This window comes from Saccostrea cucullata, unplaced genomic scaffold (assembly GCF_032062105.1).
Source record: "Saccostrea cucullata isolate Sc308-1 unplaced genomic scaffold, CSIRO_AGI_Scuc_v1 ctg3592, whole genome shotgun sequence".
In the NCBI taxonomy this organism is placed as follows: domain Eukaryota; kingdom Metazoa; phylum Mollusca; class Bivalvia; order Ostreida; family Ostreidae; genus Saccostrea; species Saccostrea cuccullata.
Genome location: NW_026924884.1, coordinates 33,820 through 52,205, shown reverse-complemented (window position 1 = coordinate 52,205; position 18,386 = coordinate 33,820). Strand labels below are relative to the sequence as shown.

The following is an 18,386-nucleotide window of genomic DNA, read 5'->3' as shown; positions in this document are numbered from 1 at the left end:
TGTTGTTTTCTGACATTTTGAACATTTCTGAAAATAATTAATTCGATTACTTGTTTTTGCTTCTATATAATTCTTAGCATAATAACTTTACTATTCATTAATTAATTAAGAATAAATGTTTTTTTTTTCTTTCTATTTTTAAGGGCAGATCTCGCTAACAGTATAGAGGTATCCTTAATTTATTTCTCTTTAGCGTTCAGTGCTAAAAGCGTCCTGGAAAATGAAAATTGTGGTAAGATGGATCAGATAAGATGTTGCTTTTAAGACGGAAAATAATAGAAATATTTTAGCGATGTTCTGTAAGCAGGAATTTCAAGAATAAAAGAAATTAAGTTCCCCAGCCCTGAAAAAGCTGAAAAAGCACAATTTGATAGGCTAAAACGCATTTGTGTCCCGTATTTTACGTCGTCAAAATGATAATACAAGAGTTTATCAAGAAAAAAGTCTGTTGTCAACTTTGATACAATATTAGTATTGTTTTTAGTCATCCGAGACACAGAGGGCACAGAAAAAAAACTTAAAACGTGTAAATTTCCTACTTTTCTCAATTTTATGCAAATGTCTATATATTTCACGAACATTTTGTTTATTGAAACATATAGCATAAGCTTGCCTATCTGTCAAATTCATATACGCATATCATGCACTTTTATCAGATGCATCTTAAATATAAATATCTGATGTTTTCCAAAGTGGAATCTATCTCAAATTTTACCGAATTCTATCGGGATTGAGAAAAATCCGGAAAGCGCCCTCTTGTTGCCAAGGCCTCCGTTTGAGCTTAATATAAAAAAAAAATTAATCCTTGTTTTAAATCGAGCATCATTTAAAGTTCTTACCTACAAAGAATCAGAATCTTTACTTTTTGTTTTGGTTTTTACATCATATAAGCGGCCGTTTACAAACCTTGTTCCTTAAAAATGTTTTAAACCAGAAATTCAATGCAATATCAAAGTCTTTTTGATGAGAAAAAAAGGAGAAAAAACAACAGCAAAAAGTGTATGTATGGTATACTTAATAAATTTCTAATTAAACTTCTAAGGACGAAAGAAAAATAATTAATGTGTACATCTAAGTTGTCAATCACATGATTTTATCCTTAATTAGAGGAGACATTTTCAAACGTAGTATTACATAAAAAAGAATATATAATAAAAGAGAGCGGGATCTCCTTTGTATGAAAATGGATTTAAATGTTTTAAGACTTGCTGCGACTCTGTACCCACTTCAATGCATTTGAAATATAAATGAGAAATCTACTCTAAATTTTTAACAGTAAGGAAGAGGATATAAAATATTATAGCTTCATTTCCTTTGATTATAGAGAACTTTAATTATGTTTCTATGACATTCTGTTTCCCTCAGGACTGGATAAAAGCCGAGTGTAAGCGAGGTTAAAAACTAGATCATCAATTAATAAAATTCAACAAATATTTTTAGTTACTGTTTTATGAAAAATTCCTTTTGTCGTATTTATACTCGATAGTTTTTCTTACCTGATATGAAAATGATGTAGGCAATAAGATTGTTAACTGGATCATTTTCATAACATCTACATTAAGCAAACAAAAAAAAATAATAATAAAATTTATTAAATGTTCATACGCATGAACCATATTATTTCTTTTACATAAATCAGGCTCAAATTGTAACATTTTATGAAAAAAATAATTGATTCCATTCATTCCAGCTGGCCTTGTAAACCTCTTTGTTACCACCTTTTATGTTTAATATTTTTAAGAGTTTTATAAAAACCTTCATATTTAAAGTCACAAATCTGACATCTATTTTCTTTAAACATCTCATTATACAAACATAATATTTCATTAATAAGACCAGTAAGTTATGAATATTTTTCGTTTTACTAGAAATCTCAAAACAAAAGCTTGCTCTGTGAATGAAACTAGCAACCCTATGTTTTGCTTACATTATATTTCAATATTGTTGAGGAAGGTCTGTACATTATCATACTCTAATTAGTAGGAATTATCAATAAAGTTCCCTATAAAATAGCTACTTAGAAAAATAGAGGTACTGACTAGTACTTGAGAATATGAACCTTTGCCTTGAGATATTTTACATGTCTATTCACTTTTTTGTATTTTTGAGATCAATGGCTGTCCCTTTTCGTTATTTTGTGTTTTTTCATCTTATTACATCTATTTTTTTTTTACTGCATATGATCATCAATAGTACACAATTTGCTAAAATGAAAGGGAAAAAATTAAGTATATGATGACTTATCATTTTTTAAACTTTAAATCACCTGGTGTGAAATGAGTTTCCTTATATACAGGAAACAACGTTAGGGATGATAAAGATGTTCAACATTTGGCGTAGAATTCATTAGTACAAAAATTAACAATTCTATGTAATTATTGAATCAATCTTTAACATTGATACGTTTTAAGCCGTAAATATCTTGGTACAAGGAAACTAATTAAATATTTTGTTTAAAGACAACCTATTTATACATGAAAAGAGCATGATTTAATGGAAACACATTAGCTTTTAAAGATCAAAGAAAGGAAACGAAAATGTTACATATTATCTTCCTCATACAATGAATTACAGTCAGCTTTTGAAAAAAAGTAATTTATTTTGAGAAAAGTTTTCAAATCAATGAACAAATGTTTGAATGTTTTTTTTTTAATAATTATTATTTTACTTTACAAAGATATGCAAAATAATTTGAATTCAATTTTATCTAGTTGTCACTTAGCTAGAATAATTTAACGGTGTCTCGAACAATCCCTCACCACAGGTACAATGCCTCATACACTCGTAATGTAGCAAAAAATTGTAGAATGATAATAATTTCGAAACGAAAATAAAAAAAATAATAGAATTTTGTATTGATTGATTGATTGATTGATTGAATATTGTTTAACGTCCCTCTCGAGAATTTTTCACTCACTCTGACACGGGGCCGCGGTTTTTAAGGTCTCATCCGAAGGACCCGCAACTTTCACTTCAAAGTGCCGAGCACATGGTGAAGGAACAGTTGCTACCCATTTTAACGACTAGGTCAGTCGCGGCCGAGATAGGAACTCACGACCTCCCGATCACGAAGCGAGCGCTATACCGACTGAGCTACCGTGAATTGTAATTTTGTATTGAAAATATATACCAAAACTAACTCTTTTGAGGTTGACGTTGTGTATGTCTTAAACCTTATAAAATCCCCATGAAGACGAAAATTCAATTCATTTTTCAACGTCTTCTCTTTGCCTCATATATACCATGATGACGTTTGGAATTAGTATGCACTGAGTGTATTAAGATATCTCGTTTTTTTCTTTGATATATTTCCAATACAAGAAACCCATTTCTGTCGTTAATCCATGTCCTTAAATTATGTTTATCATTTTGATGATAAAACATTCTATATTAGTTTGTCACATAAAGCTACCAAATAAGTTTCCAATTAAGAAAAAATATCATGTTACTATATATATATCATACAACCATGTTATGAAAATAGATACAATTCCATCATTAAACAATGAACTGAAATGAATTAAATTCAAAGATGATCTGTATTTCATTAAAATAAATTCAACTCAATATATGTAAAAGTTTAGAAAAAGTGCGGAAAACCGCGTCGTTCAGACCTATAGACAGAGGGACAAACGGGAGACTAAGATTAATCCTATAGCCCGCTCCTGTTTCACCGGGAAGGTACTTGTATTTATGAAAACATATTGGCTTGTCCAAACAGTATGTTGATAATGATGTTTTTTAATCAAAATGAATGGTTCAATATCTTTGTTTTGTGTACATTTGTACTAATATATAAGTTATAGAGATCCTGGTTACAATAGATTGGTTTCTATGGATTGAACTCTACATTTATGTAAACATCTCGGTCATTATATGTTTAGCACTTAAAACTTCAAACAGTATTGTTAAAGTGGAAAATGTGTTCTATGTAAACTAAGAAATTATAAATAATAAGATATTGCTATACGTGAAATTTAATATAAAATAATACTGTCTTGGTGTTATGTGTAACACACATTGAATTAAGGTGACATAATTTATAAAAATGAATTGTCTTGATATTAAACAAGTGTTTTGCTTTATTTTGATTGTACTGTGCATCAGAATAAATAATATTTTGTTTTAATTTGAAATTATTTTAATTTTTTTTAACTGCGCATTTCAAGGATAATGATTATGATTATTTTGTCAAACCATTTAATATGAGGAAAATGTCAAAATATTGTAACCAATGATTTAAATATGAACAAAGTATGTATGAATTTTCTATCCCATCCCTCTCGCACTTTTTTCAGAAAAGGTATTTTATTACACTTAGATTTGTAAGAAAGTGTCTTTTAAGCCCATGCTTCCTTCTCTTCTTGTTGAGCCACCATTCATAAGTGTACATTATTCCAAGGTATTATTTGTTTGACAAGCATTTAAACATTATTTATTTTTCCGCAAGTCTTTTCCCTAACTTATTTTTTAAAAGTTTTTATTGGAATGTTTCCCTGCCTTTAAGACTTTGCCAAAGGCCAAGGAATAAAAAAAAACCCATAATTTTCACAATAACTCTAAATATTTGTGAGGTGTAAAGTTACGTTTTACAGTTTATATAATTATATCACAGATCAACAGTATCACTTGAAAACATATATTTAACATATTTTTGGAGAGAAAATGTATGAAGATATTTGCATATTTATAAAAATGCGCCTTCTTAATTCTTTACTTAGGTGAAAACCATTACTTCAGAAATAATATGTTTTTATCATTTAATATATCATGAAATCTAGATGACTTTGATGTAAAACTCTTTACATATTATAGAGTCTTTGTTGGTTATTTCTCCTGGATACATTAGATCTCAGATATTTTATAAACTTGCAAAGAATAAAACTGCTGGTAACGGTGGGAAAGTAAATACATGCATCATTAAATCTATTAAGGGTAGTGTATATTGGCCTTGTCTTCAGATAAAAAAAACTTTGGTGTAGAGAGTGTCATATTTTAGCAAAACAAAAACTGGTCCTAATTTTGGAAGTCATTCCTCTTTCATAAATCAGTAATAAGTGTTTTCTTAACAGGATGGAAATAGATATTCTAGATCCTTTGCCAAGAGCAAATAATGACAATGAGTATATCATACGGGGCACCACACCATATAACCCAGTCAATTGGTTTAGTTGAGGGAATGTATAGGACTTTTTTTTACAAATATTATCATTTTATTAGAATAAACACCAGGTTTGGGATTATAATATACCCTTTTCCTTACGGCATTTAGACCCTTCCGGAAAATACAGGTTGCGCACCCAATTTCGTCAAATTATAAGCCCAGTTGATCTTACGCTGGAGACCCCCTTCTACATCTTCTCCAACTTACCCTGTAGATTATGTAGAGTGGTTAGGAAAAGTTTTAACTGATTCTTACGATTCTCTGTCTGAAAATCAAAGCAGAAAACACACTACTATTAAGATACATTTGAAATATGTATGAGAAACCCATTGAGTAGAAAGAGAATATGTAATATTTTACTTTCAATTCCTTAGATTTTTAGTAGATAAGGTGTTTCTAGTAAATTCTCCTCGGGAATAATTGATGAATTATAAACAAGTACTCTTGAATTATGCTAAATTTTCTTCAAAGGTTGTTTTTTTTTTTGTTGTTGTTTTTTTTTTAGAATTTTTGTGAAGATAACAAATCTTTGCCCCTGAACTCATTTAAATTCCCTGTGCATGTGGAATATGTATAAGAAACTCTGAATTCTGAAGTTGTAATACAGCATGTAATATTTTTATCTTCTTGTCCTTTTATCTTAAGCAACCAAGGTGGAGATTCTTTGAAATTCTGCTTCGTTCAGGAATAAATAAACACATAATAAATAAAAATAACATTGTCCTTTTATCTAGAGCATCATGTTAAAGTGTATAGGTGAATACGGTAATTACTTAGAATCTGGAAATAATTAAGGTCACCTAGCAGGCACGCAACGTTGTTTCAACGTTGAAAAGAGGTGGAATATAGGCTGCAACATTGAGCAACTATATTTAAACGTTGTTTCAACGTTGAGAAGTCACCGTTGAATCTTCGACATTTTTTTTAACCATGAAACAACGTTGAAGTTGCAACTTATTTTAAACGTTGAATGTTCGTCGGTATTTCAGCTTTGAAGCTGGAACATACTTTCAACGTTAAATGTTTGTCGATATTTCAACTTTAAAACAATCTTTGATCTGCAACATATTTTCAACTTTGAAATTTTGTTGATATTTCAACGTTGAAACAATGTTGAAGATTCAACATATTTTCAAAGTTGAGTATTTTATGATATTGTAGAGTTGAAACAATGTTTAGAAATGCAAGGTTGAATTTTGGTTGATATCAACGTTGAAACAACGTCGAAAGTGCAACATATTTACAACTTTAGAAAAGTTTTGAAAATTGAACGTTGAAATAACAGGGTAATGAGCACCTTAGTTTTTAAGGTCAAATTAGAAAGGGGTCTTTAACTCTTTTTATCAAAGATTTTTGCAGTATACACACTGTTTATATTGTTGGAAAATATAACTATTCATAATAAACCAAATGCATGCATTATGAAATATTTTTTTCAAAAGAGTTATGTCATCAGTACCATTATAAAATTTTAAATATGAGTTTATATGGAGAATTGCATCCACATTTAATACTTAACTATAATTATATGTTTCATAAAGGTTACATGATTTTTTTTTTTAATCTTTTCCAAAATATTTTAAGTACATTTCTTTTACATCATTAAAAAATTTATAGATTTATAAGCTTTTAATAAGTAATGATATCTTTATCCAACATCTCACTGTAATTCCTTGTTTTTTTTTAATCATATTTTTTCCCAAATTAATAATATCTTCTTAAAATTAGGCTCATAGACTCATTCCTGTACAGAATGTAGGCAGAGCGGATCTAAGAAGTCTTATTTTATTAGATTGTGATTTCGTTGTGTGCATTATGGAAAAACGTAAAGTACATAAAGTATATTTCTATAATCTTTCTTTTTAATAAAATATTTAAGAAATCAAACAAACATCTAAAAGTTTTTCCAGTAACAATTAACCCAGGCCAGTTTGCATTTGTTAAGATCCACTTACCAAAACCATTCAGAATATCAGATAAAAAGTGCTTCTCGCTTAGTTGGTCAGTTTCAGTTAAAATGTACATTAAACTGATGGACAAGAAATGCGTGTCTATTTGCTGTTCATATTTAATGTGGTTTTCAAGCTATATACACAAGAATAAAAGCTACATTATATACTTCTGCTCTGTAAGTAATTTGAATATGTATGTAAGCATACTTTGAAACTTAATTTTTGCTTCTATCTAAAGTTCTTATTCTATTGATTTTGGAAAGTGCTGCTAGAATCGTATGGTTTACGGGAATAAATGCATTTTTGTCGATGTTATGAACAAATTGTAAAAATATTGGGAAGGTTTCCTCCGAAAGTTTTGAATAATTATTTCTGTGAAAGGACAGTAGGATTCTAGCAGCACTTTTTATGGTACAGAGATGTTTTTACATAACTATGACTACAAATTGAAATTAATTATCCCCAGGGTAGTGTTGAACTTTTCACTTTTTCATTAAGGCATTTTTTCTAATTATAGACGTCACGTGGTGACGTCGTGTTGTATTGCCTCTGGTAGTATATGTCTCATTGACGTCTATAGAATGCATTATGATAGTAAAAGTTTTATCCACGACTGTTCCGATTTATTAGTGTTACATGTAATAAAAAAGTATTAATTCGCCGAATTCTGATCCATGTCCTGCCTTAACATACTCGCGCATCTGTACATGTACATCATTTAAATCTTAGTTTTTGAAAGGTATATTAGAAATCTGCGTTAAATGCACATTCCTTGGTTGCTGTATTATGTGTTTTGTTGATATACATTTGGTTATAAAATAACTGTATATAACTGTATTGCATGCTTAGTAATAGAGGATTTTTTGCATATGCGATATGCCTGACGTCACAATAGTCGTATCAGCGCTGCAGGGCTGATATGGATTTGCGGGACTCATACAAATCATTATCACACCCTAGAAAATTAATCCTTGATAAATAGTATTAGTGATCATACACGAATTTAGGGTTACATGTTCTCTTAATTTTCTTTTAACTTTTTGAACGTAAGGACAAAGTAATTAACAAATAATCGATAATTTTGAAATTACAAATATAAGTGCATATGTAGAAACAAACCCAAACCAAATGAGACAATAGACCATGTGCATGTAAAAAGTCTGTACATGATTATTTATACTTATATTCTTCTCAAAATAATGTGTACTGTATTCTACTACTAAGTATGTAATAAACAAAAAAAAACCCATACCTTTTTTCACATCACATCCTGTTGTGTTTGTTTTTAAAATACAAATGAAAATAAATTCTCTCAGAATCATAACACACACTGGAGTAAAACTTATATATTTTTCAACTGAAATAAAAAATATTAGAATTTTAAATGTATTTGTTTACAAAGCAAAATGAATTACGAATTCAACGTGATTTCAACAAAATATCAACATTTGTTCAACAGAAAAATGTCAACCTAATTTCAACCAATTTTTACTTTTTTTCAATGTTGATATTTGAGATTGGAACAACGTTCATGTATCAACGTTACCTCAACTTACGTATGCAACCAAAATTCAACATTGATTTAACATTGAAGTGCAACGTTTATTTAACGTTGAATCAACGCAGAATTTCCTGCTGGGTATATGTTTCTTGTCAATCAGTCAGGACCTGAAATTATAAAGTCAAACTTATCTATTGATGATTGATATTTTCTGAACAAATGAAACCCTTTTACAAGAAATCATCTACATTTACCAAAAGTTAAAATATAAAAGGAGAAGACACATATATTATAACTTAAACTTAGGATATCACGTTATCATTTTGTCCATTAATGATCAGTCTTTTGTATTTTCTTTTACGAAGTTCTTTATTATTTTGTTGCCATATAGTGTTAACATCAATATATAAACCTATATCGAGCAAAGTACGGAATATTTTAACGCATACTAGTATACCCCGCAATATTGATCATGCACTTAAACAAACTTCCAATTTTGAAGTTTTTTGCTCTGATAACGTTTTTTCATAATTAATGCCGTGATCGGGAGGTCGTGAGTTCGTATCTCGGCCTCGACTGATCGACCTAGTCGTTAAAATTGGTAGCAACTGTTCCTTCTCCATGCGCTCGGCACTTTCAAGTGAAAGTTGCGGGTCCTTCGGATGAGACCTTAAAAACCGAAGCCCCGTGTCAGCGGCAGGCGTTGGCACGATAAAGATCCCTTGCTGCTCAATGGCCCTGAGTGCCGAGTAAAGGTCAAAATTTGAAGCCCTTCATCGGCATACGGTGAAAAATTCTCGAGAGGGACGTTAAACAATCAATCAACAATTATAATTAATGATTTGGTAAACGATTTTGCAAATCAAGTATAAAAAAGAATACTGAATTCCCTTCTCAGTGTTTACGTTTCTATAAATTTATTTGAAAATGCTTCGCAGACGACAAGCGATTCTACAAACGCTAAACAAACTCAGCACTAAAATCTTTGTTATGATTATCTCTTTTTTTTTACATAATTTAGAAAAAAAATAACAATAATTTTTAATTGATAATTTTGAGGATAAAAATACGACATTGATTTCATACATATATATATTGCCTGTGAAGAGACCATTCTAAATATATCCTGACTTTTTAATTTTTGCATAAAAAACATTTTCCGACCCCCATCTCTCCGCAAATCTACATGACATCAACAACAATCTCCAACAAGAGGATTAAATGTAAGCTACTGTGTAAAATAAAAGAGGAGTTCAGATATCCTGGGACTATTAGATTATATAAAAAACTCGGCATTTTCGACCCCTTTTGACCCAAAGGTGTAAATGAAAATTCCAAAATCCTTACTGCTTATCTGCATGACACAACCAACCATCTCCCAAAAGAAGACTAGGCTACTATGTAAAATGAAGGAGTATAAGGAACCAGGATTGTTTGCTTTATACAAAATTATAACATTATTTTCGACACTTTAATGACACTATTATCCATTTTTCTAAATGATGATGATGATGATGTAAAAAAAAATAAAACGTCATTTATTGACCCTCATTTGACCCTAAAGCTAGGATAAGGCAGTCCGTAAAATATCGAACTTTTCTGACTGTAGTAACTTCTCTGAACTACCTAATGACGTCATGATAGAATATGACGTCAAGTTACTGCATACTTGAGCTGACATGACGGGGAAAGTGTCTTAGTTAATTTGTACATAGCATAAAGATTTATTTTGGTGCTTTCTTGTTTAATTCAAAGGTTAGGATTTATTTTAAGATCCAGTGTGCTGTTATGAAGTTGGACATTTGAAATCAAAATATCCATATTTCTTATATTTGTCTGATGTGCACATTTTTGTATTAATCGCGATGAAGAGTGGAAATACCCCCTCTTATGTTTGTAAGTTGAATTTCTCGCAAAATATTTTCTTAAAAAGAAAAAATTAAATCTGCCCCCAGCACTTTTTATGTATCAGAGATCAGGATGAATTGATCTTTGTAACAAACTTTGCATAATATTTTTGTTTCGCAATTTTACGAAAGCGATTTTTGTGCAACATATAGGAATATCATAAATCTCCGTCACATGATCAACACAGTCATGTGACATCACAAACATGCTTTATTACAATACCTGATTAAATTTTTATCTCAAGTTGACTGCAATTTCAAACAATGATTACATATTGAAATTAAAATCGAGCTCAAATTAAAATATATTTTTAAGGCATCTTAAGCCTTCGGACAGCCTTATCATAACTGCGCCCCAATGTGTAAATAAAAATACTGAATTCTTACTGCACATCTACATGGCACAACCGACCATCTTCCAAAAGATGATTTTGTGTTAAATGTAACAAAATGTAACAAAAGAACAGAAGAAAAGTGTGACGGACAGACATACGGACGGACGGACATGAGTATAAATATACTCGAACTTTCTTTAGAACATTTAGGTATAATTAAGCTATTAAATAATATTACCTATAGCTTACTTAGCAAATTATATGGTCTATACAATGATTGAATGCAAAAGCACCATTGTGGTAATAACTTTCGTACAACTTGTCAAGTCACTATCTATTTAAACCCCTTCCTAAAACTTTTATAATTTAGCGTAGAATAAAAAAAATTAAAAGTCTATGCAGTGATTGAAACAATAAATTACATTCATGCGTTTCACTTCATTAGCCAGTTGATTACAAGGAAAATCATTTTTACGTCATTTTTATCTTTTTTTTCGAAAAAAAAGAACATTTACTTTGCATTTACTATTCATGGAGTGAGCAACATTTATTAATCCAACTTATTTACAAAAAATCAAAAGAAATAGGAAAAATATTACATATCGACTGATAATTTCAAATGGGTTTCCTATACATATTTCAAGCGATCTTGGCACCCTCGTCAAATTTCAATCCTCGCTAAATATTCTGCCTATACGGTATATTGAAGACGTATAATTCATTAAAAATTTCCATTTAAATGACAAAACCATATGTAAAAGTAAGCTTCCATGAACTCTGCAATCAGATATTAAATTAGAGGCATGGAGTCTGTGATAAACAACACACTTTTCGATAGCTTGGTTAACTTCAATAAAATCAATTCTTAAACAATCGTAAAATACAGAATACGTTATATTTAACCAATCCCTTTTCAGTCATTGATTAGTGTTCTGATATATATTATATTTGTCGGCTGACAGATTATTTAGCAAGATATCACAGGAACACAGAAGTTAATTAAAAAAAAATAGAAGGAATAAAATGAGCAATCAGCGCATTATCTCTTTAATTGCGAGCTTTATAGCTTTATCCAAAGCTATCATTATTTCTCAGAATTTTAATGCGAAACTGGAATTTAATGATAAAAAATCAGATTACGATTTTTTAGGAGAATATAATTCTCACTCACTGGCTAAGTGTGCTGCAATTTGTCAAAGAGCGTGCATCTTCTTTGGTTTTAACAGTCAGATGAAGAAATGTCGTACCCACAAGAAAGTATTCACGTCTGGGATGTCTGATGAGACTGGCTGGAGATACTACTCTGATAACTGTATGTATAATTGTTATTTTTTTTGTCTTTGCTTGCTTTGGTTGTTTGTTTTTAAGGTCTTTTTGAAGAATTTTCACTAACAAGAATACACCATGAAATTCCGAGGAAGGGCTGCAAATTCATTCCTTTACTCGGCAATCGGGGGCCACCGAGCATTGATGGATTTTTTTCCTGTCAACACCTTCCGAGACATGGGACCTCGGTTTATAGGGTCTCATCCTAAGGACCCGTCTCCACGTCAAACAGGAGGAATCGAACCCGCGACGTAAAGATCAGCTCCTTACTTTGTGACTCTAAAGCAGACGCTCTAACCACTGGATCACTCTGGTGACTTCCTCTGTCTAAAAAAGACTGCAAAACATTTCAAACGCTTCTTGGGCTCTGATCACAATACTTTTCGGTCTGAGAATATTTATACGCTAGATATGATATTTTTCTATGAAACTTATGTTTATTGTGGCATAAAGAATTGTATTTTCAACATTATTAATTCTAAGTAATATTTTTGTCTCTTTGCAGATTTTTTTTCTGATTATTCTTATTTTGAATTATTGATTGTTATGGGATTAATGGACATATATTTTGTTATTCCACTATTTTTCTATTCTTTTTTCAGTATTTCATAAAATATACTTATGAAAAACGTAAGATAAAGTTTCCAGTAATAATATTCATTTAGCTTAATGGCAATGTATTCATTTTTTACCATAGTATATTTATAGCTTGTAATTGACAAAATAATAATTAAAAAAAAAAGAAATATTCAGTTTCACAATAGTTTTATACTACATATTACATCATCTCTTTCATAGTCCAAAATGGTTTATCTTTGATCTACAAATGTAAAGATATAAAATTATGTTTGTATTATAAACAGAGTATTGGAAAAATTGTATTGACTTTTAAAAATACTCTTAACCATGTAATAGATAAGAGATTTGTAGCAATTAAAAAACTAAAATGATTTGATTTGGAACAGTTAACACAATTTATATTGTGCATGTAGTTAACAATCTAGTTTCGAAAAATAAACCTTTATATATAATGCATGCATTATATGTATACTCTAACTACTTGTAAATACATTATATGATCCCCGATTCTTTTTAGTTATCATGAAAGATTGTATTTTTTTTTTTTTTTTTTTTGCTTTAGTTATTCCCGTAGACTGTAAGGATCTTCAATCAGATGGATACATTAATTCAGGGGTGTATGAAATCTACCCCTATGGCATAATGACCAGTCCTGTCCGTGTTTACTGCGACATGACAACTATGGACGGAGGGTGGACGGTAGGTTCTTCAAAAATTTAAATGAATAATATAACTCGAATTGTTTTTGACGTCTTAAGGATTAAAGATAAAAATGAATATATATTATGAAAACAAGAGCTTGATCCAAAGAGTCGTATCACTTCGAGTTGGCAGGCGCAGATCATCAGATCAAACGAGACTCGAGGCGGCTCTTCGGATCAAGTTATTGCTATAATTACAAATTTATTACTCCCTTATCAATAGTTAAATATGACAAAATGTAAGTTTATTGATCAATAGTGTGATAATTATCAATTAAAAAGGATAATTAGTAGGGACTTTTTGATGCGCAAGAAAAATGGCGTCATGCCTATGCGTATTACGTCATCAGTTTCAGAGTGGTGATATGGATTCAGAAAACCACAGTGTGGTGATCTGATAAGTCCGCGATCACGATTCACACAATTGCTTAAAATAAACAGTAATATTGAGTGATACACATTAGGTATGATATAAATTTGAATATTTTGAGTTTCTATCATAACATATAGTTTTTATGATTGTTCGAAGCAATAAATTGAATTGTTATTCATGTTAATTTCCAAAGGCCATTCAGAAACGCATAGACGGATCCGTTAGATTTAACAGGACCTGGACGGAATACAAAAATGGTTTTGGTTCCCCGGAACAGAATGTCTGGGTTGGTAAGTGAAAATGGATTCAAAATAGGAACTGATAAGTAAAAAATTAGAGCTTAATAAAGATCTGAATTTAAGATTAGGTAATATGTGTTCTACGATATTCACATATCATGAATTGATTACTTAAAAATGAATAGAAAAAAAGAGGAAAATCTATCAGAGGCAAAGTCTTAATAAGATTGAATTTAGCACCAACATCTACATACGTATGGAAAATGATTTGATTTTTTATCACGATATATTTATATCTTTGATAGAATTAATTGTATTTTGAGGATTTTCAGTTGATTTAAAATACATCTTAATACAGGAAATGACTTAATACATCAGTTAACAAAAGAAAACAACTCGACCCTTTATGTGTCTATCACTCTTCATAATGGCGCAACGCTGTATGAAATGTACGACAGATTCTCTATCTCTGACGAAACAGCGAAATATAAACTCTTTCTTGCAGGACCTGCCACGGGAAACTTAGGTAGGTGTATTCATGTTATTTTATTAAAGAGGGGTTCAAATCACGTATATCATCATTTAATTCTTTGCATTGAAATATTATTAAGTTGTTGAAAAGAGACACATATACGTATATTTTTCCTATCCTTTTTTATTCCACGGTAATTTTACCTGAATGAATCAGACATTCGTGATAAATGCTTTTAAACTCCGATACATGTTTGTTTACATGATTTTTTGTTGTTTCACTTTCACTCCGCTAAATACTGATCAGTAGTTATGGAATATTTGGTTGTAGCCTTAAGATATATGCACTGCCCTTTCACTCACAAACTGAGAATTTTAATGTAAAGTTGGAAAAAATAAGTTTAATTTTTATAATTCCAATTACGAAGATTAAAAATTGTTTCTTTTTTAGACATTCATACCATCCATTGTTTCTCTACAGCGTTTAATGAAAAATTAAAAGAACAAATTTAATAAAGTTTGGAAAATTGTAAACTTACTAATACGTTCGGATTTTAGTCTGCCGTAAACAATTATTATTCCTCTAATATACAAAACGTATAATTATTATTAAACATGGCCATAAAATTAAGTTTTACGGTCACATTAAATTTGTTCGTTTAATAAAATTTAACGTAGATCTTTACCTCATTATTTTTTGTTAAATTCACACTTTACTTTATAATACTTCCAAAAATAAAGTTATATACGGAGAATTGTAAACTTACTAATACGTGCAAATTTTATTCTTTCATAAACTAATATTAAATCTCTTGTATATGTGATGAAAATGTACGGATTATACCTTCCCATATAATTAAGATTTAAGGTTGTATTTGATGAAATTCAACATTATTATATTATTGCATAATATTTTTATTTTACATTTATTCCATCAATAATTTGTATGGTTTACAATTGTGGGTTTTTTGGCAAGTATTTTACAATCTTACACAAATCCATTTCTCATTCAATTTTATTTCAATAGTGTACAAACAATGAGTTCTAACAAAGTACAAAATATTTCAAATTTAAGCCTAAAAGTCAGAATTAAAAAATTTACAATCATGATTGTAGCTCAATTATAATGGAGTAAATTTCTACATACTAGTAGTAAGTAATATACTGAAGTAATTATAAATAATATAAGAATAGTATTGTATGTAAAATTCAAATCCGCAATAAATCAAAACACAACAGGTAAAAAATGTAGTCATTCTGGAGTCCAAAAGACTGCAAAATCTGACTGAAACTGCCCCTATTAAAACTTCTGCATGGGTTGTAAATGGCTTTTCAATTTCCCACAATAAATTATATCATACTTTGCATAAAAAGAATAAAAGTTGCCAATAAAAGTTGTCCATTCTTTTTACATGTACATTTTAATAAGACACACTAAGCCACTAACAGAGAAGCCTCACTCGCCCACAAGCAACAGCAAAAGGATCGGTCAGAGACACCACCTTTCTCTTACTTGGGTATCAAGATCTGCAACTTACTGCCAGCATAGCTCTTTTAGACCACCCTAATATTGTTTCCCAAGTATTTCAACAATAGATGTCCATGCACTAATTAGCCAAGTTCAACTTGAAAAATACTTAATGTTGACTGTGAAAAATACAAGACCCAAAAAAATCCTTTATATCATTTGGTTATGTCAATTCAAATTAAGGAAAAAGTATCACAATTACACAAAACAATAGCAGCTTAAATTTGTTTACAATACATGTAGCTCATTTCTGTTCCAACTGCTACGTTTATTGCTTGATGATTGTAATATAACATATCATCATTAAATCAACGTTACATTGGAATGCAAAATATTTCGATAGTGATATTTTCAACTTTGCTTTAAAATATCAAAAATGAGCTCTGAAACATGCACATATAAAAGTGCTGTATAAACATATGTAAAAGTATATTTAACAATTTTTTAAGCCTTAATTACAATTCCATAACTCATAATTCATAAACTCTCTTACTTCAAATGGAAGGAAACAAATTAATATTTCACTCTTGCAATATCAATTGTAATATTTATTAAAATCACAATTTACCCCTTTTTTACTCAGAAATGTCTCTACCTCATTTGCCTATTCTATTTTTTACATCTATGACTCACTAAGCCACTGACAGAGAAGCCTCACTCGCCCACAAGCAAAAGCAAAAGGATCGGTCAGAGACACCACCTTTCTCTTACTTGGGTATCAAGATTTGCAACTTACTGCCAGCAAACTCTTTCAGACTACCCTTGATCATGATTGTCTTATTTTTTCCACAATAATGTCCATGCACTTATTATTTAAGTTAGACTTGTACATATATGTGAGATATAAATCAAGATTAAAATGTATGTGATTGCAGACCAATAAATGTTTTAACAATAAAATACATAACAGTTTTAATCTGTAATCAAGCATAAGAAAAAACTTTCACTGTCAAAAATACAACACTAGGTATATTTTTCTTATCTAACATTGAATTTGTGCAAAACAGTAGCAACTCAGATATTTCATCTCTAATAGCCCATCTCTGTTCAATTAATACATCCATAGGTTTGACTCTTTTAGATTCTTTATTTGTCCTAGTTCTTCTTATGCTCTGTCTTTTAGAGTGCTTTGATTTGAGAATGGCACTTTTGGTGTCCTGTTCTTTGAAGACATTCTCACATTTATCAGAACGCAACTTCAGCTTTCTAATTTCATAGATAGTATTATCTTTAGAATCATTTTTTGTACTATGAAGATGTAACCAATATTTGAAACTGCTTTTTCTTGCTTCTTCTTCTCTTCATGCCAAGAAGTTTTCAGCTCTGGAGAAGCACACCTAGCTCCTAATTTCTACAATAAACATAAAAATAAATACCCATTTGCCTATATATACATATTATATGTGTGCTTCCGGATTTATGCAATTGCATATATTAGATAGTAAAAACAAAATCTGAGTTGATTTTAAATTATCATTTGACCTAGAGGAAACACAGCTCAATTTTGCTTAATTAAAAATTTACAGAAGACTACAAAAGATATGCCATTTTTTCAAATCTGGGTAATAAAGACAGATAATTATCTATAATTTCAGGCCAGCGAGCTACAGATTTCGAAGCGTGTAAATTTGGGTCTAATGAATTTTTTCACCATCTTTTTTTTTTGGAGCATTTTACCTGCTTGACCTTGAACATGTTGAGATGCCCTTTTCTCTGCTCCTCCACACTTATTCTTTCATTTAGCAGCAAGATACTATGGATATGGTAAAAAGCTGTCATAAACAAAATATGAAAAATTAATAATAGGTGTGGCTCTCCATAGAAAGAATATACAAAAAAGGAGAAAAAATATACAAACAGGGTTTACTTATGACTAACATGACTACAGCAAGAGGATAACATTTTACACAATGAAAAAAATTCTCTGTGTCATCTAGTTAAGTGAATTGCATAAAAAAACATATAATTATATGTATAGATCAAATTTATAGACGACAAAATATGATATGAAACATACATAATGGTACCGTAGTCCGAGCTCATGAAATTTGAAGCTTTACAAAGTTTACGAAAATGCAAAGAATAGCATTTACAGCATTTATCATATTAAGACACACATATATATAGTTTCACAGCAGCAAGCTGCAGAATTTGTGGAAGTACATGTAAATTGGGGATTGGCGACTTTTTGCCATCTTTTTTTTTTAGCAATTTACCAATATATTTACCTGCTTGACCTTGAATATGTTGATGTGCGCAGCCCTTTTCTTCATGTTCCTCCACGATATTTTATTTAATGTAGCACAAAGA

At 30.2% G+C, this 18,386-nt stretch overlaps 1 protein-coding gene across 1 annotated transcript; it reads left to right on the top strand.

Moving 5' to 3' along the window:
* The first annotated feature begins 12,089 nt into the window (after nucleotides 1-12,089).
* Nucleotides 12,090-16,959, top strand: LOC134267517 (fibroleukin-like). Its single transcript, XM_062749712.1, has 5 exons — nucleotides 12,090-12,171; nucleotides 13,327-13,463; nucleotides 14,032-14,128; nucleotides 14,436-14,603; nucleotides 16,952-16,959. The coding sequence occupies exons 1-5, from the start codon at nucleotides 12,090-12,092 to the stop codon at nucleotides 16,957-16,959; spliced, it is 492 nt and encodes a 163-aa protein (XP_062605696.1).
* Nucleotides 16,960-18,386: the final 1,427 nt, after the last annotated feature.